Below are 26699 nucleotides of genomic sequence, written 5' to 3' on the forward strand. Positions count from 1 at the left end.
AATAATTTGTTGTGAAATTTTAAGTTGAGTAGTAAGTGGTAATATGGAATTTCATTTAGTTTTTATATTTATAAAAAATTATGTTCGGATGGGTTCCCAAAAAAACGGTGTAAGTGTATTCAGTCAATGAGTATACTTTCACAGTTAGTTCATTTAAATCTCTTAAATTAGAGTGCTACCAATGGGTAGTTTCTCTGCACGCCTGTTTCACTCCAACAAAACAGATCAAATTTACTAAATTTATTCTAATGTATAGTTGTAAATAGCAATAAATAAAAAAAAAAATCTTAAAATCGCCAGCCGATTACACATGATAAATAATTATCGATATTGTACATGTACTTGTTGAAATTGTTCCTCTGTTGTGAACTACAATATATATTGATTGACTTGGAATATGGAAGATGTTAATAGACAATTGAGTATATAAAATGTAAAAATTGTAAGTAATTCTTATAGTTATTAATCTGAAATTATATTCTCTGTATATTTTAGTTCCTTAAATATACTTGAATAATTAGTTGAAGAAATTCTTTGTTCTAAAAAACTGTTTTTTTTTTTTTTCATTGTAAAGCATGACGATACAAACAATAAAGTTGCGAAACGTCGGCTCAATATAATTGTCTTATTGACTGGTTTGAGATCCTCAAAAATGAATATATATCTGTATCTTGGATCTTAAATACATATGTGCATATATGTGGCTGAGTTCTTAAAAGACCAGCGTTAATTGTTTTTTAAATTTTGTGTTTTTATTATCCAAAGATTTTTTCAATTTAGTAAATATTCAAAGTATAACCTAAATTAATTTTTAAATCTATAAAATATAACCTATTTTAGTTCGTTATTTGGCCTTTTTATAATTAAAGATTCACTAAATTAAAAACCTTTAGTATAAAAATCACAAAATTAAAAAAATTCACAATGGTCTTTTAAGAATTAAGCCACACCCACACACGCATACACAGATATATATTTATTTATTTATGATCAGTCAATAAGACAATTATATTGAAGCGATGTTTCGCAACTTTATTGTTTACATATTCATGCCCTACCAAAAAAAATAAAGATTTTTAGAACAAAGAATTTCCTCAACTAATTATTTTAAGAACTATACATTATGTAAAAAATATATAATTTGAGATTTAATAACTATAAACATGACTGACAATTGTCTATCAGAATCTATATATTTGATTGTCTCTCAATTATCTGTTTCGACAACCTGGAGTTAATTTTCCAATTTTTTTTTTAAATTTATTTATTGAGATTTACAACTGTACATTAAATACAACAAGTAAATTTGAAGTAAGATCTTAATGGTATGATACATCATGTAGAGAAACTACCCATTAGTAGCACTTTAAATTCCAAATATGAACTAGAAAATATTGTGACAGGTTTGGACTGACACCCAGTGTGTATCACATTTATAAAATGTTTAACAATGAAATGAAATAATTTTTTGTAAGAAATTAATTTAATAGACAATACGTAATATTCAACCCCTCTACCTTTCCCGGTGAATAAAATAATGAAGCTAACCAAAGGTGTAGGAGTACCAGGCAGCCTTGACTCTTAACCTATCATTCCTTGCATCCTCGTCTTCGAGGTCTTCCTTTTCTAAAAAAACTTTTGAAACCTTGGGAAGTAAAACTAAACGGCTTGGTGACTTTGTTTTGTTTTTTAAATAGCTTTAATGCATTTTTTGGTTGATAATGATAAAGCTTGATTCTGTGCAAATGATTCAAGTCGAGTAAAGATTAGGAAAAAATAGGTGAAACTAATTCTCACAAAGATGGGATTTGAAATGTTTGTTCGTTGTTGGTATCTTTTTGACTTTTTGCTGTCTAGAAAAATCGTAATTTTCCACGTTTACACTTTATTCAATTGTAAATATAAACTATATATATAGTTATATTTTTTTCTGTAAAAAATTTATATCTGATATTGTATTTTTTTTTTCTATTTATTGATCATTATTTTTAAGTTTTCTACTCTTTCAAGCTTTGTTAAACGAACTTCTTTTGTAATATAATGTTGAAGTTATATTACAAAATATATCAAATATCAACACTTTCTTAATTATATGAATGAGCTTTTAGATTACCATTTACTGAACCAAAATGGTTTCTTGACATGCATAACCGCGTAACTACATGCAACTTAATCAGCATGGAATTATCATTGCAAACAGGTGCATTGTTAGCGTGCTCTTGGATTCGATTTCCCCTAACCTTGAATTTTCAATTAATACTAAAATCCTTCCATTTTATATTGCCGTCAGTAAAAATGTCAGCATTTATTATGTTCAACAAATATCAGTGAATTTATGGTTTAAACGTTTTTCCTTGTAAATGTAAAATAAATAAATAAGTTGTTAGTGATTTACCGCATTACATTTTATTGAAAGTCAATCAAAATTTTTTTTAAATTATTCTAGTAGAATTTATGATTGTGTGAAAATACTTTTTTATATTTGTTGAAAATTACTAAAGATCATTTAAAAATCACCCTTTTAAAAAAAAAAGGTTTTTGATTAATTTTTATTTGTATAGTTATTATTTCACATTACCAAAGAAAGAAGAATTTAATATTGATAATTATAAATAAAGAATAATTACTAATAACAGTAAATTTACTCCTTTATCGATATTACAACATATATTTATTTATTAAACTAAATTTTTCTTTATTAGTAATGAATTGATTGCTACTATCCCTAAGAACCAGGGTTCGAAACCATCTGTGAAACTTTATTATTTATTTATTACTGTATTCCGTGAGTCAGCCCTCTAGATTCCTCCCAGACTCATAAAGTGGATACTCTTAATTAGGGAAAAATCTGGGGGTCGAACGTGATTCTGACCACATCACCTCCTCGCACAACCGTTGGTCTATTAAAAGCATTCCTGACCCTTCATGGGTTTTAGCTGAATAGATTTAATACTGAATTGAGGCGTATAATTCCAACTAGTCCATTTTCAAATTTTTGTTTTATTTTCAGTTTCGTTCCTAGATTTTCTTGAGTTAAAATGATTTCTTCCAGAAGGAATTAAATCATTTAACTGTTTTGAGCAAAAAAAAAAAATCATTCATTTTGCCGTAATTTTATCATAGTACCATAATTGTTAATTTCTTACTTAAATATTACATAGATCTTTATAAGAATAATACATGCTTTTTATAAAATTAAAATTTCCGTCTTCTTTAGAAATTAAATAATGTAGTATAATGGGAAAAAAGAAGCTAAAATTAAGTACTTAAACGATAGAACTCTAAAAATCTGGTGCCTTGCGCACATCATACATCACTTATTTATATTTTTCACACATCAAGAAAACCTTGAATACAATTTTTTATAGCAACAAAAATAAAATCCCTATCTAAATTTTCAAGTGCATTTAATTTTGTTCATTTGAAAAATTAAATTCTTATTTTATTTAGAACTGAATAAATTATTATCTGTTATTTTTAACAGTAATAAATAGTAGGTGAATACAAAATATGAAAGAATTTGGTAATTTTTGTTTTTCCATGGTAGTTATTGCAATAGTCAGTTTTTTTTATTTAAGTTCAAATGTACTAAAAAAATTACCTGGCCTCATTTCAAACAAAAAATTTTTTTATACTTGATTTTTTTAAATTTTTAACCAAACAGAACATGAACTGACTCTTATTAGGGGTGTTTCAAATCCTCCCACAACTAATGATGTGCTGAAATCGGCGATTTATCGAACCTAGCTGAAATGAGTTGTCAAGCCGTGAAAAATGGTTGTCTTCAGCTATGATGTTGATGAGGAAATGGCATAAAGTTATGCCTGTGAGAGCTCTAATCTGATATTGACGAAAGTTATAAAAGATTAATGTAGTTGTCATGCGTTGTGTGAATTGAACAATGCAATATGATCTATATAATGCTCATTTAAAAATGTAATAATAATTTCCTGGTAATAGAGGGAAAATGAAAAAATGTTATTTTTCACCGTGTGAAAACTCGATGGCCTTTCTCTTTGCATCCTGACCCAAATGAATATTTTCCATTCCACCGGAAAAGTTTGCTTTGACCTTACTTCTTAGAATTGTTATTCTTTACTCAGTGGCTTGATAAATATATATTGATAAAAAAAAATTATCATTTACAAATGAAGAAACGAATAATGAAGGTGTAAAATCATGAACATATGAACGTGAGAAAAATTCATTTAAATATTTTTGTTATTATTTTATACTGGAAAACACAATTGTTAACTTTTGAGAACTTCCACAGTTTTGGGTTTAGAAAAAATATACATGCTATATAAAAAGATTTTTAAAAATGCGTTAGTGCACTTAATATATTCATTAATATTAAAATATATTAAAGTATTCAAAATATTTTTCAAAGCAAAAATCTTTTTTTTTTTTCTAAAATATCACATAGCACCTTCATCCTCTCGTGTTTTCAATTAATAATTGCGGAAATGTAATTGGTCACGATTAGTTTTAATTATTACCCAAGGATCCTTAATTTGTCTTGTTTTATGACACAAATAATTATCGAAATTCTTGATTCGATTTTTAAATAATCTCGCTTCTTGCAAAGAGACAAATTTAAATAGTGTATGAACATAAGAGGAAGAAGTATTGAAACAAACGGCGATTCCCTGTACCAAAAAGATAAGAAAAGTGTTTAATTGTCGGTTGTAAAATTAATAGACGCTATTAAAGGATTTATAGTAATTCATTCCCGCAATAAACCTACCAAGCTTCTACTGAATGCACTTTGGTCTTGAGAATCCTTCACCTTATGCTGTGTATAAAAATCAATCATTTGATTTTTTTTTTTCCTTGGGTAAAACTTTAAACTCAAATAATTACATTTTTTTCTTGTTGCTTGTTTTTATAATTTGTATTCTTTGTAAAATAATCAGGAGATCTGTGTTGTGGTTAAGAAAAACAAAAAAATAGTTTCAAATATTTATTTATATCCAACATTATTTACCCTGTAATTCTAATCTATTTATTACTTTTCTTATCTATCACTTATCATCAAAGCATTAATTTTGTTCACTATTGGATATTTCAATCACTTATGTTTTTCTCTAATTTATTATCATTCTCATTATTTATCTTTCTATAGCGTAACATTAATAACACCAATATTATTAATTTATTATTTTATTATTAGTTACTAAGTCAGTAAATATATGTTTTGGTTAATTATAGATCTATTTAATAATATATATTCTTTTTTATCAATTTATTACTCATTACTATGGTAATATATCGTTTTGGTATTCATCTTTAACTTAATTACTATTTTAAATTTATGTTTCACGTAATATATTTTATATCTTCTGTCTAAGAACTGTATAGATAGAAATTTTGACCATTAATAAGTTTTTGAAACTATTTTTTAGTTTTTCTTGATCGCAACTGGGCCCATCTCTTTCTAATTTACATACGATCAATTATCTATACATAATTAGTAAATTAATCGTATACAGAGTTCATTTTTTGCTCAAATACTAACCATTAAATTTTCAAATTTTATTTTTATCTGTTTTATACGACACTTATGCTTAAATATTGATAGTCTAATCGAACTTATTTTGATAATTTATTTTATGAATGCATACATACATATTTCTTTTTAAAAGTTGTGAAAGTTGGTGAGGTTGATCTTCGACCCAAATTTCGTCACGTTTTCGAAATTCAGATTAGAAACCGTAATAATAGCTGAACCGTAAAGACTGTTTTTGGTACGTTTTAAAGCGCTACGTGGTGGCACGAAACGTAACTAATATAGTCCACAAGTGACCTAACAGTCGTAGAAATAACGTTTCTTATTGTATTAATTTTTTTTAAATATTTGTTTCCACTGTTTTTTTACAACTTCGAAATGGAGTTACAAAGATTATTTTTTTAATTTAAATATTAGGAAAAGTTATTGGATTGTTCGGGAAAAAATTGTGATTTTTAAAAGTTGATGATATAAAATCAATGAAGAAATTAGGGAGGGAGGAAATAATTTTCACACTACTTGAACTGAATTTCTTCACGGCAATTTTTTTTTTTCAAATATTACAAAGTTGTCTCAGTTAGAATTTTTAATTATTTATACATTCCAAAATAATTTTGTTAACTATTGTAATTTTTATAACTTATTTTGATGATGTGATATTTAATCATTTATCAAAAAAAATAGATTTTTAGCTTTGTTTCTTACCTGAATATATCTCATATGATCGATGCATAAGTTAACATAAAAAAAAAAAAGAATTAACCCTTTTTTTTAAGTACTGTTCACATAGTGTCATTTAAATTTTGTTCACTCAGCACATTATAATTTACTTAAAAAAATATGCACTCGTTTTTACTTGAATCTGTTTAAAAAGTAGACAGGTAAGGGGATAATAATTTCAGCAGACATTCTTTTAAATAAATCTGCATGATCCAACATAATTTTTAAAAAAATCAAAGATATCTAACACCGACGAGGGCCACATTCAAATATTTTTTAAATTTATTTATTGAATTTACATCTGTATTAAATAAAATTTGTAACTAGAAAATATTATTTTTGTTATATTACAATGGCATGTCTTGTGGAGAGTCCAGGCGCTAATTATCAGGAATTGAAGAGGAAGCAGGGTTAGAAACAAGCTTATACACTTAGGAAGTTTATTATGAAAAGATTGATATCTGCTTCAGGTCAAACCGGATACATATAGAACATTAAGATCATTATGAATGATTATTTTTTACGAAGTAAGGATTGCATATAAGAAGTATTCCATGGGTTTAGTGGAGCTCAAAGCTCAACTGCGTAAGTCCAAATAGGTCTTATTTAATTTATTGTTAAGTAAATGAGTCATCAGCAATTAATTGGATGTTTAGACCGTTTTTCTAGTAAAGTGTTGTAATAGTTAAAATCCACGGACAGTTTTATGCCTTTCCAGTCTTGAATGGGGTTTCCAAGTTTGTCGTTTGTCCAGATTTTGTCCTTTCAAGGGTCTGTTTGACTGAAATATTTAAATTAATTTTTTTGGTAGGTACACAAAATATTCGCGTGTTGAAATAAAGTCTTCCAAAAACAGTTAAATCAAGTGTTGATAAGAAATTCTACTGATAATTAGATAATTTTAAAATTTGATAATTACTTTTATCGCATAGCTTTAAAATCTGTAAAACTGTCTAGTCCAGTTTTACGCAATTTTAAAAGTTCATGAATATCTCGAAATTCGTTTATCTAGGTATTTATAACGATTTATATATTGTAAATTACAATATATTATCTAGAAATTTATCTTATATGATTTATTGTTATATTTATTATAGTTTTAGGAATAGTTATTAAAATTCATTATAGTAATATTTGAAACAACTCGCTCCTGACTAAAACCTCAAATGGATTTCGGCTCCTACTTTTAAAATTATTATTAAGACTTTTTAATTATTAAGTTATTTCTATAATTACATCATTGACCAAAATATCGTTGTGAGTTACATAGCTTTTAACCATGTTTTTATTTGTTTTATTTCGTAAATAACCTATTGCTTGAACAATGGTATAATTAAGGATTCAATGTTAATATTTCTTTAAATGATATATTTAGTACAAAATACAACATTAATTAAAAAAAAAAAAAAAAAGTCAGACATTTGTCCTTTGTTGCACTTTATAGAAATTGTAGAACTTTTTTTTTTTTTCAAAGCCTCTATTTGCAATTAAGTTTTGTGTTTAACAGAGTCTGTATAGTGGGGTATTGTTTCTATCTGAAACGTTGTTACTTTTTAAAACATGAAACAAAACCTCATTTCAAATAGGGTCTTTGAAAAAAAAAAAACTTATAAAAAAATAAACCTTTATTTCAACAAACGTATATAAAGCAATATAAACTAATTGATTCTTAGAGGAACATCGTAAAAAATAGATTTAATCTATAATTATTGCGAGATGTAGTTTACAAACTATTTTTGCGGTTTCAAGACTCTTTGTTTATTTATTCAATTAAAAATTAATAAGCCCTTTAAGGCATTTAAACTCTCTTGAAATAGTTATAAACTTCCGTATTGCCAAACAGGCATGGTTAGGTGGAAAATAAATAATAGTTATCAAACCAAAGGAATTTTTATAAAAGAATTATTAATGACTGAAATCGAAGGACTAATTCTATTGACGTTTAGTTTAATATTTTTCATTGGCTCGAATAGTTAACAGTGCTTTACATAAAGAAAAAACTTAATATCAGCAATTTATAAAAAACTGGAAATATAGATAAAACGAAAAATATATAGATTATATTGGCAATTTTCTAGTGTTATTTCTGCGCTGTTTTGACTTATGAGAAGAAGTGGTTGTCCAAAACCATTGACATGCTGTGTGTCTAAATAATCGGCCTTTACAAACACGTGTTGAATCGTTCTCTCATTGTCAGTTGAAAAGAGGGTATCAACCCCGATTAGGGCTGCGTGTATTTCCGGCTGCTGGTGTTACGATTCGGTCGGCTGCTTCACAAAAAATATCCCGTTTAATGTACCGTAAAAGTAGCATTTTAATGATTTCAATATCACTATAAGGATTAAAAAATATCAAAACATTTTGAATTGTTTAATTTAAAAGGTTTTTGTATAATTAAATACGACGGAACGTTAATATTCGTAGGATAGAGGAAGGGAATAATGAAACACTTATCGATTTCCTTGACTTACCTTGGTTACGCAATGCTGCTGAGGTTGAAGGTCGCAGGTATCACATCTGTAAATTATTTGACCTGTTTTTATTTTTTTTTTTACAACTGTATTATTCTGTAATATAATTAAACTATGTTAATGTTCGTTATACTTTTTCAATTTTTATTTTTTTAAGTTAACTGAATTATTTATCATGTTGTTCTATATGAAAAGCATTTAAATTATTTAGTAGTCATTCGGCTCATGTTTACTCTTATTGTTAGTTTAATTAGGTTACTATGTCAAACAGTAGGTACATTAATTTTTAAGGAAACATTATTCAAAACATGAACGGAGTTTCTGTATTCAAACTTGGAAACTGTATAAACAAACAACGGTTTAGATGTTGGGTAAAGGGAGCTAGATGACTATATACCATCTACATAGCAGGAAGAGGCGGACGAGTATATAGGGCAGTAAATCAGACAGAATGACGACCCCACCCTATCACAGAAGAAACTGGCCCACCCCGGGGTGGGAGTGGACCAATTGGAGAGGGGGAAGGGGCAAGATGGCTGCAGGGGGCGGGGCAGTAGGGGACACGCCCACCACTCCAGTAGGTGCTGCCCCTAGTGGCCTTCTCTAGAAACCTCCATTGTTGCCCTCATGTTCCTCACACACCCCCTTTTTGTGTTTATTTATCTTTTGACATTAAAAGATAACATCGTTATTTCACTAATTACAAAGCTTTTCTCAGCCTGGAGGCAAAGAGGTAACAAGAAAAATATTAATAGGTGGCCGGCCTTTATTAATATACAATTATACTTAAATATTGATTCCGTAAGATAATCTTTAGAAATTTAACAGTAAATTTAAAGTTCATCTGTTTCGAACTTATATAATCCATTTTAAGTAAAAATCTATTAATCATTTTAAACATAGTCAAAATATTTTATCTTTAAACTTTTATTTAAAAAAATAAAATCTGTTTGAAAATTCATTTTTGAACCTAAACATTTCATACAATATTTAATCAACTTATTATTTAACCAATTATACTGATACGATTAGTGTGTATATGCTGTACAGAACACATTTTGTATTGGCCTTGTTGTTAGTTTAGCATTACGGCCAACAGATAGGGTACACGTCGCCTTTGCTTCAACTTCACTCAACTTTACTAAACTTCAAAATGAATTACTTCAAACTTTGTCCTATCTGAACTTTATTTTGTGTGTATGTGGTTATATATACGCAAAATAGTACAATATAAATTTTTTAAAATTGTTAATCTGATTCTAGGTCATATACAGTTAGTGTTAATTTCACCACCATAAAGCTGAAAATGAATTCAAAATTTAAATTTAGTTCGGGTTAAATATTATCGTATCAGTAGTGATTATTTTTTTTGAAATTCTAATTACGAACATGTTTTTTTTTACATATAAGATTATATAAGATATTTTGAGACACAAAGGTGAAAAATGTATATGTTTTCATTCCTTGTAGTATTAATTCTAAATAACATAGTGATTTTCGAAATACTCATGTTTATCAAATGGTTACATTTTTATGTTTATTTGGATAGAGTTATGATTAAGTATACCCATAATATCAATAGTTATACTATATTAATGCTTTAATTTGTAGTATTAAAATCAATTATATGTTAAAAGAAAACAGTTTCAGACCAACCATGCAATATTAAATTGGAACTTTGTTAATTTGTTAAGAGCCTAAATATTTAATGGATGCTCCTAACTTTAATCGCTACTTATCAAGTACTTAATTTCTTTTCTTATTTCTGTATTACATTTTATTATCAAACAAATTTTCTTTATTATTTGGAATCCTTGACAAGGCTATTACGTTATCTGATATGTTTGGAGACGTTTCTCTTATATAGGTTATGGGATAATACTTAATTCAGATTTTTAATTGATTCTGTTACCTTTTATTTTTAATTCAAACTATATTGGATAATAGTTTACCTTGATTATAATTTTGAAAAATCATTGGTGGATCAACGGCAAGAGAAAAAAGGGAAAATTCTCATACTAAAATAACCAATTGAAAAAATGGCGTTCAAAATATGCCTTCTAATGTCAATACTTCATACTGCATTTTTGTAATATTTTGCTTTAAAAAAATTTGCTTAAATTTTTTTACCTAAATAAGGCATTACTAAACGAATATATTTAATTTTTAGTTTTAATTAAATTTTTTTATTAATTAAAATTAAGTAAATGTCCTAAAGTTCTTTTGTTCTATTTTTTTTTTTAGATTAAAACTCAACATTTATTCATGTAGTCCAGTGGTCAGGTCTGTGAGTAATATGAGCGGAATCCTAATCAAGATCGAACTAGTTTCAAATTGGTTCAAACTGTATCATTTGATGTCAATGAGTTATTAATAACTGATATATCCTGTTAATGCCTCCTCAGACAATAAAAGGCAGAATCCCATAATTCTACGTGTCATGTTTCTCATATACCTTTGAAAATATGAACTGAAAATTAAAAATGGTAATATACTATACAGAAGAGTGTATCTAATTTATAAACAAAAAAAAAGTACTCCAAAAACATTTGTCATACTTCCAGCCTGTTGTATGATTACTTCAAGGTCTGTGGGCAAACTGTTAATGGTAAGCCTTACTTTCCCTACCACTCACAAAAATAAATATCCCTGGATCCACTCTTCTTTAATTTGTTTATATTTACTTACTACGAACTATGCTTTCGATAATTAACTACATTCACACGTTCAAATTTTATCTCATGCTATTCAATCAAATTTATTTCATAATAAAAATAAATTATATAATTATCCTTACTTTTATCACCCTATATCGGGGAGTAAATAAATCTGCCTTATTTTATTATGAGAAAATTAATTTGAAATATTCTTGTTCAATAGCGTTGTTAAAAATCCCATTTTTGACTATTAATTATCAAACATGAAGTGAACTCGCACAAATACTTCCAGGAGTGGTATGTTTGAAAATTGATTTTAATGTGTGACAAGGCCGAAGACGAATTTCCGAAACATTAGAAAAATATGAAATATTTAAAGCTATTTAATAAAACTGAAGTTTTTGTTATTATTCTGATCAATAGAGTTCTTACCTTAGTCTTTTGTGTTGATATTTAATAATGAAAAATGAACCCCCCTAAAAAAACAAGCAACCAAAATAAATTTATGTATAGATATTTTTGATATTTAATATTGCTGTTGTTTAATTTTAGTATTAATTGTTTTAAATTTCATACATGCCCTAATAACGTAGTTATTTAGTTTAAAAATTTTAATAATAAAACTCGGTTATCCGATAACTACCGTGTAATTAAATTTATCAGCGATCCCCGGCACTCCATCCTCCTAGCCCCATCCTGTTGTAACATAGTACCTTAATTAACTCGCTTCTCCAGCAGATCTCCAGTGTAACTTACATAAGAGCTCATATTACTCCATGCTTTGGAATGGTTTAATTTAAACCTTATCCTGATAGTATCGATACAGGTAACAATTAAATATTAAACTTGTTATTGTTCATGATGATACTCACCATCTCGAGTATTCAGGACTTCAAAATTAACTTTATTTATTGGTTTATAATTCGAACACGATTTTCTATTCTGGGATTTACATCAACATATTAGCTCTAGCCAAGCATACAATAGTCAACCACCACAATGATTTTATAATGCAGAAATTTAGAGTAATATATATATTTATTACTTTTTGTATGTTATTTTTTTATTTATTGTCCCTTATTTTAAAATGTGTATAGCTTTTTATAATTATCACACATATTTTCTATGCTTGTATGTCATTTTTTATTGTATAGCATTTTTTAAAAATTTTCATCAAATATATCTGTGCACGACCTATGTATATAGGATTTTCATGTATAAATATTTTTATATATTTAGAATTTTTACTATTTGTTGTACTGAGAGATAATTAGATGTAGACATAGGTTAATGATAAAAAAAAAAATAATATTATAACAAATATGAAAATATTAAATAACTAAAACAATAAGAAAATCTAATTATGTACCACTATTATATTTTTATATTTACTGTCTGTTCCTATTTAACATGATAATAATAAGCAATTGTCCAACTAGTTTTAGTATGCTATATATATAGCTACTCAATGCAGCACTGTTAAAAGTTGTTTTTTTTTTTGTAGTAACTTATATTTACTGTATATGTTTTGGTTGCTGTTTTTTAAGTCACCCATCTTTACCAACGTTCTACAACTAAAGAAAAAAAAAATTATATGGGAGTAGATTGATTTCGTAACGCAAGTGCTGAAGAGATGAGACGGAAGTGGTGATGGGGAGAGGTAACGGTGCTTAATTTTATCAGGAAAAGTTTTATATTAGGGGTATTCATGATGTTATGTTAAATGTAAAATGTTTTACCATGTTAAATGTATATACGTGCTCCTAGTGGAATTTCTGAGCAACTTGTTTTATTACCTTTCCTTCCTAAACTTCGTGTTGTTGTTTACTTCTAAGTTTTGAATAATGTAATTTATTACAATATGCCTAAATTGAGTGAAAAGTTGGCTAAAAGTTTGGCTGCTGAGTGTCTTGTTGATCTTCTAACTTGTGAGGAAGAGAATCGAGATGAGCTAATTGAGAACTGTCATTACATCATTATTATAATTTGTCATCCATTGGTTTATTAGTTATAAAACCATCTAAAAAAAATACTAATACAATCAAAACACAAACTACGAGCAAATAACCTAACACGACAACAAACCAAATGATGACGGTCTGTTGTGTGACGTCATTCTCCATTTAACTGACTCTCAACCATTTTATATGTTATGTCTTTTTAACATGGTAAAAGAAGAAAATATTTCTCCATTTAACAAGAGTTTTTCCATTTAACATGTTAAACTAAAGATCATAAATACCCCTATTGTAACATGAGAGTAGGAGCTTACAGTAGCTTAACAATCCCATCAGTGTAGGGTAGCATTATTATTAATAAAATATGTCCAAATCGTTGGAACCATTAGCACACTGGTATAATATTGATACTAAAGTAAGAAGGCTAATAAATCCCAGAATAGGAAAAAGAGCCGGTAATATTGGAAAATAAAATAAAAATGTCATATTTAAAACAAGTATAAGAAATACCAGGTCATTATTAATACCCGGTTGGAAAGATGCTACAACCTACTATCAACCGTATTAGGCATATGACAGTGTGTCGAATGCCTGTAATGTCCGAGTCAGTGGGAGGGTAGCTGAAGCCAGAGAGTTTCGTAAATTGTATTTATTTATATGATCAAATGACTACGTAAGGAATTGTCCAAAGTAAGGTACAAATCGGTTAGAATGCGGAGTTCAAATAAAAACCTTATAAGACATGACCTTGTTTCGTATTTCAGGTATTTCTAGCTTGTATTTTTTTTTTTTATTCAAATGAAACTTGTTTATTCCTACAGTTGCGATATTATGTTATGATTATTTGATGTTTTCAATGCTCTTGGTAATTTTATTACCTGTAATAGCATTATTTCGCATACAATCGTACCTATATTCTTCCTTAATTAAAAAATATGATAATTTAATTCTACTTGAAATTACTTTAGTTCCACTGTTTTATTGAACTGGTCGAACTCTAACCCCCCTTTCTTAACACTTTTTTTTAAAATTAATTAATGTTTTGTAATTATTGTGTTGCAGCTGTTGGTGGAGTACGACGACCGAGAGTGGGAGCGGAGGGAGTGGGTGCAGCCCCACAAGGGCGGTACCTTCCAGGTCTTCCTGGTCGAAAGGACCCTCATCTGGTGCAGCAGAGCTGAGTCCCCAAGGTCACCCTCCTCCTCCCTCGGCCCTGCCCTGGTACGATGGAACTTATTCTCTATTACATAAACATAAAATATTGATCATTATACTTATCTTAAGTATTTGAAGGAAGGTGAAAATCATTCCGAAAGTGAATGTAAAATAAGTAAGTAAAGAGAAGTATGGAAGGGAAGAGGATTAATTTAAGGAGGAAGAAGTATAATGGAGGAAGTTAAAGGCAAGGATATGTGAAGCCAAAAAGGCAGGCCTGACAATGGCGTAACCAAGCCCCATATTTTTACTTTGACGTAGAATAGCTTACAAATGCCTGCCAAATTATTCATTTATAAACTTTCACAAAATAATTCCTATCACCCAAGGTTTAGATCTCTAGTGCCTCATGATTAGCGAATGTGTCTTGAAACAGTGTAATTTTTTCACCATGTTTTATTATTTATTTATTTTTTTTTATAACTACTGCATTACCTCTCAAGGCATTGAGTTTACATAGTTGAAAGTTCCGAGTCTCTACAACATTCCTAAATCTGCAATATTTTGTGTTTTTATTTATTGAAGAATTATTCTTATATTTATGTATACTGAATTATATTTTATTCCAATAAATGCAATTTTAAAAAATATAGAATAAATATTATTGAACTTCAAGAACTAAAAGATCTTTTCTAAAAATAACTATCTGTAGCACCACTTCGAAAAATCTGAAGTCTAAGTGGCTTAGCTAAAGGTCCAGTTGAACATGCTGCTTAGCTGTTGCAGGTTTTCTTAGATTTTTTTCCCCCAGAAAATAGCCATTGAATTCAGAATTTTAAATGTTAGAATGTGACCCAAAATAAATCCAGATCAAAGTTCATGAGGTGGCTTAAAGGCTTAACATAGGAATCTTTTCAAATACTTAGTCCTTATAAATTTTTAAAAATAAAAATTACATTATTTCAAGATACATAAGCTGATAGAGGAGAACAATAGAGACTTAAAAATTTATTTTACAGTACTCCCTTGTGAATTTAATTTGGCACACATTTATCGCTCTGTTGCTCTTTTATCTATCTCACCCAAATAGAGCCTTAAGGTTTCAATTTACTCTCGAGTTAAGGAAAATTAAATATTTTCAGCTGTATGTTTAAAAAAAAAAAAAAGTAACAATTCAGGAAATTATTGTGAATAGCAATATATTATGGTATATTTTATAACTGATTAGAAGTTGAATCAATCACAGACCTCTATCAGATCAATACAAAATGCTTCGGTTAATCATTTTTTATTAAAATTAAAAGAATAATAACTTAAAAACTGTGGTTGTCTCTGTCCCTGAATTGTTCAAGGTCACCCTGTCGAACTAAGGCAGCGATTGTTTTTTGTTAATCTATATGTAATCCTCTCATATCATGTAAATTGCAATGACAATATATGGTTATACATTGGTGCTATTCATCACATTACCTAAATACTACATGATATTTACCTTCGTGTAGTATTTAGTTTTTTTATTGCTGGATTATTGAAATATTTTTCGACTGAAAGTTTTATTCAATTTTTTAGGCATCATGGAAGGTTTTAATCAGGGAGTAAAAAATAAATAAGATAATATTTGCTTATTTATTCCACTTCGTTTCAGTATAAGATATTAAATAGATTGCAGTTACTGCACAAGCTTAATTAAATAGAATGAAAATACAGATAGTAATGAATGTAATTATAAATTTAAATATTTTTCAGCAAAAGTCCCAGTAAATTAATTTTAATAATTATGGAACAAACAAATAAGATGCTATTGCTGAAAAGTGATAAAAGGAAAAGAGAATATCTTAACTGAACTAACTCTTAACATAATAAAAGGCAGTCCATACCCATGGTGATGTTTGCCTATGCGTACTGATTGACCTCTCAAGAACATTCCCAATATCATTATATTCATACTAGAATATATCAGTATATATAGCAGTATCATCTTATATATCAGTATATATAGCAGTATCATCTTATATATCAGTATATATATTTGTTATAGTATAATAACTACTAGTGAAGTTGCCAAAAGATGTGGTAATCCGGTGTTTATCAAACGCCTGCAGTTTGTGTTTAACGCTTAGTGGTATGTTGGATTTACTGAACTTCAAAAACGATTTTTGAAGTTTTATAAATTTGATATTTCCATTGAAAATACTTTTAAATTTTTTGTAGTTTTCTCTTGAGTTCTACACGTCTTGTTCTTTTGGTTTTTCACCTGACCCTATAATTTATTTTTGGTTAATTATTAGGTTGATTTTCTGTTATATCTATTTAAAATATAGGTGAAAATACTTCCCTTCCTATGTTTTTTATTTATTTATTTCTTTAAAAAAATACCTCTATTGATTTTAACGTTTCATGGTCTCTTTACCCCCATCTTTAGGTTACCTGATGTATGGATGTGGTATATTGCTTCCTAGCAATTAATCAAGAATAAAATTTTTCAAGAAATTATACAAACGTGGAAAGATAACGAGAGGAAAAATCTCAGTAAAAAATTAAATAGGGGTAATAAAATCTCTGAAACAATAATAGTGTCCCATTGAGTAATGTATTACAATATACGTAATGTATACAATTCTGTGTAGAGAATTGTTTTTTTTATTTGATTATTCTTCTGTTCTGTTTTATTGTTTTCCCTCGTTAGCTTTTCCAAATTTCTGCTTCAATATTCCAATTTCTCCTGTTTTTATTATCACATCGTGTTCCTTACTGTGAAAATTTTATATACTTGGCGATCTTGTCCACATAAAAGTGAAATTATTATCAACATAGGCCTGCAAACTGTGCATTATTACGTTGAAGAGTGGTGTGCCAATTTGTTCTCATACAGCTTTATTTTGATAAAATAAGTAAATAATAATTAATTAGTTATTAAGTGAATTAACTTCAAATGTATTTAAATAGCTTATGGAACTTCTTTAAAGTTTTAAATGTCTGAAAGCTCTTGGTTTCACTTTCTCATTCAATAGCTGAATTAATTGAGTTCTTAAGATAGTTTCCTTCTTATAAATATTTCGTTTTAGATTGCTGTTAGTAAAGCGGTATATAATATTGTTTTAATGATAATGTTTTTGATTTTGAGTACTAGTATTATTTATTCTTAGCTAATTGTTTCCTTGTGATTATATTTTTGCAGACATTTACGACTCTTGTTGGCGAACTTCCATCTGGGCAAGAAGCAGTCGAATTCCTCCGAGACAGACATCTCGCCTTCCGCGATCCAACAACATTCAAGACGGTACAGGTAGGTTACGTTATCACTTAATCGCGATTACTGGAATTATTTGTTGTTTTATTTATACGAGTAAAGACCCCAGAAAGGGAGATAAATGGGATAAAAATATTCCTAGGGGAGGAAAAGGAGACAGATGGTACAAATGTGGTTTATTGCCCCAACCTCCTCTCTCCAGCTGTTGTAGGATTCAGGTCACGTTTAGTATTTGACTCATTTTGTGTTTCGTTTTTTAATTTTTTTATATTATATAATTATGTCTTACACTAATTTTTACAGCAAAGTACTTAAATTAAACAGTAATTCACCGTTTGTCGTTTTTAATAGTGAGAAATCACGTAGCTGTTAAATTCCTCACCTTTAGGAAAGAAAATAAAATAAAATTTTCATCATCAATGTTTTGTTTGCCAATATTAGTTAAGAACTAGCTAGTTATATTCTGCTTGTTACATTCTATTGATAAGGAACAATTAAAAATTAATAATATTAATAGGATATAATAATAAATAATTTTTATGATTAGGAAGATAGTCTCGGGGTGGTGGTCGAATAATAGTATCAAAATAGTAAAAGAAAACTGTTTAACAATAAATAGTTTTCTTTTACTATTTCGATACCTTTATTGACCGACACCCAGACTATCAAAAGTTTAAAAAAATTATTTTTTTATTTAGAGCTCCATTTCTTAAAAACTACCTGGTACATAAGAAAACCAAATATAATATCATTTAAATTAGATTTCTAAAATTCTATTTACGTTCAGTAGTTTTTGAGATATAGTTTTTTATACAAAATGTACAGAAAAATCAGTAGTTAGTTGTTGAATTTAGTTTGGTAAATCTGTATATCAAAAACCATAAGACTTCCAAATGTCTGCCAGCACTCAAATTAAAGCTAGTTAAATGTGTTTGTGACGTTATTTAGTTAGTTAAAAGTATTTTATGACATTTATCCTTCCTAGGAGTATCAATTTTCATGATATTTGATAAAATAAATTGATGACAAACATTCATGTTAGTAGAAACGTAATAGAAAGTTAAATTACCTTTATTTGTAGTGCTGGCAGACAAATGTACGTCTTATAGTTCCTAACTGTAATAAATTCACTAACTACTGATTTTTCAGTGCATTTATTATGAAATGCTGCTTTTTAAAAAAATATGTCTTAGAAACTATTATACGTAAGTAGCTCTATTAGGGCTTATATTTTAGCAAATTTGCTCTACTTTAAATGATATTATACTTGGTTTTCTTGTGTGGTCATTTCAAGGATATAGAGCACCGAATGAAAAATAAATTATTTTTTACGGTTTGTAACAGCCGCCATTTTTTATTCCCCTACTTATACTTAGCAGACTCTTCAATTTAGACTAGTAATTATAAATATTTTTCATTAAAGTAATAAAAAATCGGGGTGTAATAACTGCCTTTTTTTTTCTCCCCGGCTCTTGTACTATAACTGGAGGAAGAAACATTATACTTTCTCAACCTTTTTGAAAATCATCCGATATTTCCTCTTTTCCTTATAGCCCGAAGTAAAGGGTCAAGCTTACATTTTTCCTCTAAATAAATTTTATTTATTTATTTGAAGGAGATATAAGGGTCAAGAAGAAATATAAATTAGTTTAGAACTATTTCCTCGACCACTCCTTCAAATTCATATACGATCAATCATTTATATGTATATTATTTATTTTTTATAAATTTAAAAGCATCTTCGAAGCTCAGTTCTCGGAAGGATAGATTCCATCTTTCATATTTAAATGGGTGTTTTCCAGTGAGGGGTTATCGATGTCTTTCAAAGTCTTCCAGGAATTTTCTTAGTTGTAATTATCGTGCCTTTTTTTGAGAACTTTCCTTTACGACACAAAATTACCTATTCATTGGTATTATCCCCGTTATATGCATGAATAAATTGGAACCTCGTATATTGAGCTGAATTGGACTTCACCTTTTTTTATTTATTTTAAAAAAAGTATCGTGTAGGTGGCGTTGTGACGTAACTAATCCTTATACAGCTTGTTTCCAAGAATTTTTATAAATGAGAAACGTATTAATTTTTCATAACATTCAGCTAACACCTATATTCAGTCATATTTATATCCATGTTTTATTGATTTATTTTTTTTATTAATTTTTCCGCAACATACAACAAATATCTCCGACCAGATGCCAACATCTATCAGGCGGTGTCAAAATAGCATAAAAAAAAATAATAAATTTAAAAACAAACATTTTTTTGTAATATTTTTAATTATTAGGGTATTGTGGAGGTTTCAGCGGGTTAAAAGATAGGACATACATTGTTAAATTATTTCTAGAGATAAAAAAAACTAAGTTATATTTTTAATTTATATAATTAATACAAAAACTGAAATATAGGTAATTTGAAAAATACAACTAATAATAAAATTCAAAAGTTATGAAATTCAACTTATGGAAAGGTTAATAGGGAAACTAATAAATTCGTAAGAAGTAAAGAGTGAACTTGAACGAAAATAAGAATACAGTATAACTAATGGTATGTATATTTAAGTAATTAATACTCTTACGATGTAGAGAAACAAAAACTAGTTATTTGGTCAAAAAAATCAGTTATTAAAATTTACGGAAGTATCAAAGTACTGACTGAGTCAATTTTTTTTTTTTTTAGTTTTCTTTGTGATGGGTAACTTTATTAGTTTTATAACTTTTTTAATTGTAACTTTCTCACTTCGTTATTGTAGCTTAGTGAATTTGTCAATTATTATCCACTAACTTTCTCAATTTGTGAACCCAGTGTAAATGACCCTTGTGGTCTAAACACTTAAAATAAAATTAATTTATCTAGTTAACGGTTGAAAAAAATATGGTTCCATTTAGTTTAAAGTGCGTTTTACAATTTTTTAGTTAAATGGTGGTTCGATAATTTTATTTATTTTTTCTTTCATTTTTAAATTCTAAATGAATTCCTTATGGAAGTTTTTGATCGATAATGTATTTGAAGCCAATGTGGTGTAGTTGTACAAGGTTCTTTTTGTATAAATTGTATTTATTTATTAACACTATAAAAAGGAACTGTGGTTGAAAATACATCTTCCCGACCCCGAATTAGTACGAATTTACTTATCAAAATTATTATTTCATATCAACATGAGATGGATACAAACTTCATGTAGCGTGGGTTCTAAGTTAGTTCCCCTAGTTAGGGGAGTACCCTTGGATAAATATGCCCTGGTTTCTAGTTGCATTGAAGTTGCTCGGCCAAGTTGGATAGAATGGCCGCAATCCAGATGGAGAGGTATAAACTATTTATAGGCTCTCTGATGCTAGCTCCCCCTTCTGTAACTTATATCCTTTTGATCTATTGTAGTTTTCCTGATAGTTGCTCACCTGGATCCCTTTAGTGCGGTAGGAGTCAACTGAATAAATAGATAGAGCTAATTTAAGACTTGACTGTTTTGCGGCTGAGATCCATCTTACGGTGGTCTCATGATGAAAACATAGGTTAATTAATTATTATTATTTTATAAAACAAGTCTCAGAACAATTACAAATACACCTAGCTCACATCCATGAATGGTGTATCAAATGGAAAACAGGGATAAACATTGAGAAATCAGTTCAAATAACTTTTACGCCCCGTCGTGGTCTATGTCCTCCTGTTTTTCTAAACGAACGAAGGTTAACCCGGACAGACACAGTAAAATACCTTGGATTGACATTAGACAAACGACTTACATGGACCTCCCACATAAAAATAACAAAATAAAAGCTTAATTTCCGACTCAAATTATTATTTCATCTTTTAAATAAACGATCAAAATTACCACTTTCAGAAAAATTTAAGATTTATACTTACCTTCTCAGACCAATTTTGGACTTACGGTGCACAAATTTACGGATATCCCAAAAAAACTAACTTACTGAAACTGCAAGAGTTTCAATCAAAATTACTAAGACTGATCAGTAGCGCTCCCCCCTACATCAGTAACAATAACTTACACAAAGACTTACGAACTCCCTACGTACAAACAACCATTAAAACATTATATAAACGGTTTCACGACGTACTTCCAACACACACTAACCCTCTAATTCAAGGACTATCAATACTAGACTTACCAGATACGAGACGACGTTTACGAAGGAGCTGGAATAGGGACCTCTTAAATTGATTTTTAAATTTCAATTTTAATGGAGATGCATCATTGGATGACCTTAACCTTCATGCCTTCATGACTTTTTATTATTATTATTTTTTTTCTCTCTCACTCTACATCTCATTCGCTGGTTGTAAAAATACTTTTACAGTTGTGAATAAACTAAATAAAGTTAAAAACAAATTTTTATAAATTCACTAATGTAATTAAACTATATTTATTGTGTTGCAGGACGTCGATAGGAGGTGCAGGGAGGATCAAGCTGTGAGAGATTGGATCAGGTGCCAGGACGGGCAGGGAATACTCCTCACGACGCCTTCCATCCTCGTCGGGTATCGTGTACAGGTCTATCGGGTCGAAGGTACAACGCAGTGGTACACCGCCGTCATAGTCGGGTACAATCCTGCCACTGGGGTAAGTCCTAGTCCATGTTTTATACATATTTTTTATTTTACTTCTACAACGTGAGTAGTATGCTGAATCAGACTTTATTTAAGGTGAAGTTAAATTTCATTTGCACATTCCAGCACAGGCTCACGGACTCCAGCTCTAAAACAGAGTAGATTTTTGAAATTTGTTTCCTGAAGATGGCATGAAATCCGGAATATAAAATATACTGTTTATAAATTAAATTTGGTGAGATAATCTTGCCTTCCATAAATAAATGATACTTTTTATTTATTGATAGATATTCCAATCTGCCAAACAGTTGTGGGCAATAGATAATATTGATGAATGATCATATTCATACTAAAATAAAATAAAATAAGAATAAAAATAAATAAATGAAAAAAACTCATACAAATAAATAAAATCTCTTAAAATATATACAAACAGGAAGATAAAGAAAATTATCATAAACTATGTGTATGAAAAAATAAATAAATAATAAAATAATAATAAAAATAGTCTCTAGTTCCCTTGTATACAATATTTACACAATCGACCTGAGGATCCCTGAGCCTACTCCACCCCCCACGTGTGGTGGGTTGATGAGAAATCAAAAGATCCCAGCGCATCCCTCTCGCCGTATCACTGATAGTGAGTCAGTGGAGGCTGAGCAAGAAGTGTTGTGCTAGAGTAGCAAAAGCTTGTGCTAAAGCCTTGTTTGTGGCTTCAAGGTTTTTTTTCCTTGCCTTTAAAGTTAAAAAAAGAATTTCTTCCCAAACTCCGTCTCTATTAAGCCATTCTTCCATTCACACCACCAATCCAATTTGGTTACTTACGTGCTTTCCCGTAAACATTCTGATGTGGGTTCTGATCAAATCTATTATTATTAGAGCTTTAATTGGATCGCAGCTTTCGACTTCCTTTCGCTACGCTGTAGAAATACCCAAAGGATCCTGTTCAGTCGAGGTTGGGTACGAATTAGCATAAATATGAATCAGTTGGTTGTTAAGCAATAGTAAATCCAGGAATTTTCGAAGGGGACTCACATGTTTACAGGTTCAGTTGTATCTGCCACCTGATCGAAAATGTCGATCTAAAAAATATAGTTTTAAAACTCAAAATTTTGAAATACTATTTATTTGTATTTTAATAACAAAAGCATTTTTTGTCATTTGTAATACAAAAAAGTAAAAAAAACAAACTTTTTATTACCTTTTGAAGATAGAGTCTTCCTGGCTGGATATGCTAGTGTTGTAAGCCATTCTGTTATTGTCTTAATTACATTTCATAATAAATAATGATTTAATTATTTACTGAGTACATTGACTTCAAATGTATGACAACTGAGTGGTTCAGATTTTTTTTCTTTGTTTATTATTATTATTTTTATTTATTCTTTCTTGATCTTTATTTATTCCCATCTTAGTTCCTTAATTTTCCGTCTCTTAGTGTGCACCATTTTTGTATTTATTTCTCTTATATCTTCTCTTTAATTTTTACGTGTGATTACTTTTCCTATTCATTTTTAATTTAATAGCCTACGTTATTTCTGTGTTACATATATTTATTATTGCATACTTTATTTTTTTTATCCTTTTGTTCATTTTTATATACTTTTTTCACTTTATTATGGAAATGTAATAATTGTTAACCCGACCTTAGTTTACTTCTTTGTATCTTATTATCTTACTTTGTCAACGTATGTTTAGTTCTTTTGTTTTGCCTTGATGAAACACTGCAAAGTTCACCGAAAATTAATGGTTTGCTATTTTTTTGTTTCTTTTGACCGCACCCATGGCCATCTTCATATTTTGAAAAATACAGTCTATCACTATGTATAATATTAACCTCAAATGCTTTTAAATGATATGATTGTGAATGTTTTAGTTTTAACAGGAAATACATACCTGAAAACTTTATAGATCATTCCCTAAGTGCTGAATATCTCCAAACTGAAGGTTGAATTTACATTACTACTGCCGTTTAAAGGCTTATGTGGTTGACGGAACAATAAGTGAGGTCTAAATTCATCTTTTCTACCTCGTTCGCGTTCCATTTCAAAATCCTTTTAGATCAACATCTTCAAAGTGTGGTGGTACGCGGTCATGTGTAGTATCCCACTACAACAGAATCCCGTATTGCCAAAACGGCAGCGTAGGGTGGAAAATAAAATAAAATAATGCAATCCAGGACTGCTCTATAAACTTCGTTAATTCCTTTCCCTTAAACATTTCCTTTTAATCCGTTCCTACCTCTCTGATAGAACCTTTAAAGTAAATCATAACCTTGCCTACACATTTCTCTTTTCTCAGTCCGCCAGTGTTCCCCAAGGTAATATTTTAGGTCCTATTCTCTATACTGTTTATACAGCCGATATCGTAACCCATCCTAACACAGTCCTAACAACATACGCTAATGTGTACTGTCTGTAAACAACGACCCAACTAATGCATCACAAACTCTACCGACTCAAATAGCATCCATTGAAGAATGGTGTCAAAACTATAAATCCTGAATAATCCCACCAGATCACCTTTACTCTCCGTCGTAAACCTCTACTCTCCTGTCCTACAGTATCCTTTTCAAATATTCCACTAACGCCTGTTGAACAGATTCGCTCACAAAAGACTTACTTGGAATCCCCATTCAGGACTGAAATGACAGGAAACTTCTCGTATATTTCGATTGCTACAACACCTACTTGATAAACGCTCTAAACTTCCCATTCATTACAACAAATTATTATATTCTCTGGTAATCAGACCAATTTGGACATACGGAATACAGCTCTGGGGCTCTACCAAACCATCAGATTCTTCCCTAATCCAATCCAAAATTCTTTCTAAAATCCTTGATGCTCCTTATAATAAACTCATCCCTTTCGTTGCAGATTTGGCTCGAAATAAACATGCGTCTTTTCATTCCAAACTCTTTCCCCATCTTAACTTATTAGTTCTTTATCTCTCATCCTTAACAATCTCTGATAATCCTTCGCGGCGTCTGAAAAGAAGATGGCCAAAGGACCTTATAATATAAATTAATGCTTGAGGTACCAGAAGTGTTTGGAACATTCATCTAATTTATTTATTGTATTTTTTTTTTTGTACAGTTGTAAATTACAATAAATAAATAAAAATAACGCTAACCTGCATTACAGTCTATCTTTTCTGTTCATTTAGTTACCTATATGTTGTGATTAGAAGTTATTTTAAACATTATGTGCTTATATGTTTTAACTATGATTTTCAATTCAACAAAAAAAAGATTATAATATTTATAAATATTTTCAGCCTTTCAATCTTCTTATTATTTTAGGAATATTTGTTCAATTCTTCTTTTCCCTATACTTTCATTGTTAAATACTTTTTTACTATTCATAAAAACTCCTTTTTAAATTTTATTTAAATGCTTAAAATGGATTAATAATATATAAATTTCAAGGCCATAGATCTTTCAAGGATCTCATTCATGTCATTCATAATTCTTGAAAGGTTCATTACATTCATTTACTTCAGGTTGGTTACACTAATTTAGCTAGATAGAACTTAATTCCTTTATTAACTGTATGTGTGAATCGCACATCATTGTAGCTTCGAATCCAATTTGCGATTCGACAATTTAAATAGATTTGTATACGCACTGTCAGTATAAAGTAAATAAGTCCTATCTGAAAATAAATTCCTAAATTTTAAATCCCAGATGGCTTTGGTTACTGGGAGAATGAAAACATTGGTAAATTGTGTAATGGCGAGTGGTACAGAACGTTTCCGTGTTGTTCTTCGGAATTAATTGAACTCTCTGTTCCCTATTGGTGTGAAAATTCTTTGCATTTTCCAGGCCTGATATAGTCCTTCCACGTGGTCCCTTGTTTTACTGGAATTCCTCTCCGTTTTTCCAGGGCAATAACGCGTAGAATCGTAAACTTTTATCACGCAATTAAAAGTTTCCAATTATTACGTACGTACAACCTTCCGAAGAGGGGTGAGAGATAACTGAATTATGCTGTGGAAATATAGATTTTTTAAGAAAAAAATTTATCTTAAATACCATGTCACGGACTGATTCCGCACTTAGTAACTTTTAAATTGTAATGAAAATTTAATTTTTCTAAAACAGATAACGATACATTATCAGCTTCTAAAAATATCTTTATTTGGTCTAATCATAATCCTGTTACATGACAGTTGAAGGGATCAGTAGGCAAGCTGAACTGAATGTATTTGTACACATTCAGTACAAGGGGGTCAGGTACAAGTGTGTTGTATCTGAAGCCCTGAAATTATTTTCTGTACTTATGTTATAAACTTGTAAATAAATGGTATAGAGACCAATTTTACTAGTTTAAAAAGTCATTATATAAAATCTTAAATAAAAAAATAATATTAGTGAGATTGAATAGGATAATTTAAAAAAAAAAAAAAAA

The 26699-nt window shown here is 29.1% G+C and overlaps 1 protein-coding gene and 1 long non-coding RNA gene across 2 annotated transcripts in view; one reads left to right on the forward strand and one right to left on the reverse strand.

Annotated features, from left to right (window-relative positions):
* The window catches only part of LOC106679117 (uncharacterized), a 48877-nt gene extending 39697 nt beyond the window's left edge, over nucleotides 1-9180 (reverse strand). The window contains exons 1-2 of the long non-coding RNA XR_001342901.2: nucleotides 9098-9180; nucleotides 8701-8746 (exon numbers count right to left, since the gene is read on the reverse strand). This is a non-coding gene — a long non-coding RNA (uncharacterized lncRNA). The remainder of the gene's footprint in view (nucleotides 1-8700; nucleotides 8747-9097) is intronic.
* The window catches only part of Kdm3 (Lysine demethylase 3), a 497450-nt gene that overhangs the window by 103135 nt on the left and 367616 nt on the right, over nucleotides 1-26699 (forward strand). Inside the window, exons 2-4 of the mRNA XM_014418050.3 lie at nucleotides 14378-14536; nucleotides 17649-17756; nucleotides 22118-22300. Of these exons, the coding sequence (XP_014273536.1) occupies nucleotides 14378-14536; nucleotides 17649-17756; nucleotides 22118-22300 (450 nt within the window). The remainder of the gene's footprint in view (nucleotides 1-14377; nucleotides 14537-17648; nucleotides 17757-22117; nucleotides 22301-26699) is intronic.

Source organism: Halyomorpha halys, unplaced genomic scaffold, assembly GCF_000696795.3.
Source record: "Halyomorpha halys isolate HHAL.00 unplaced genomic scaffold, Hhal_1.1 Scaffold12.1, whole genome shotgun sequence".
Lineage (NCBI taxonomy): Eukaryota > Metazoa > Arthropoda > Insecta > Hemiptera > Pentatomidae > Halyomorpha > Halyomorpha halys.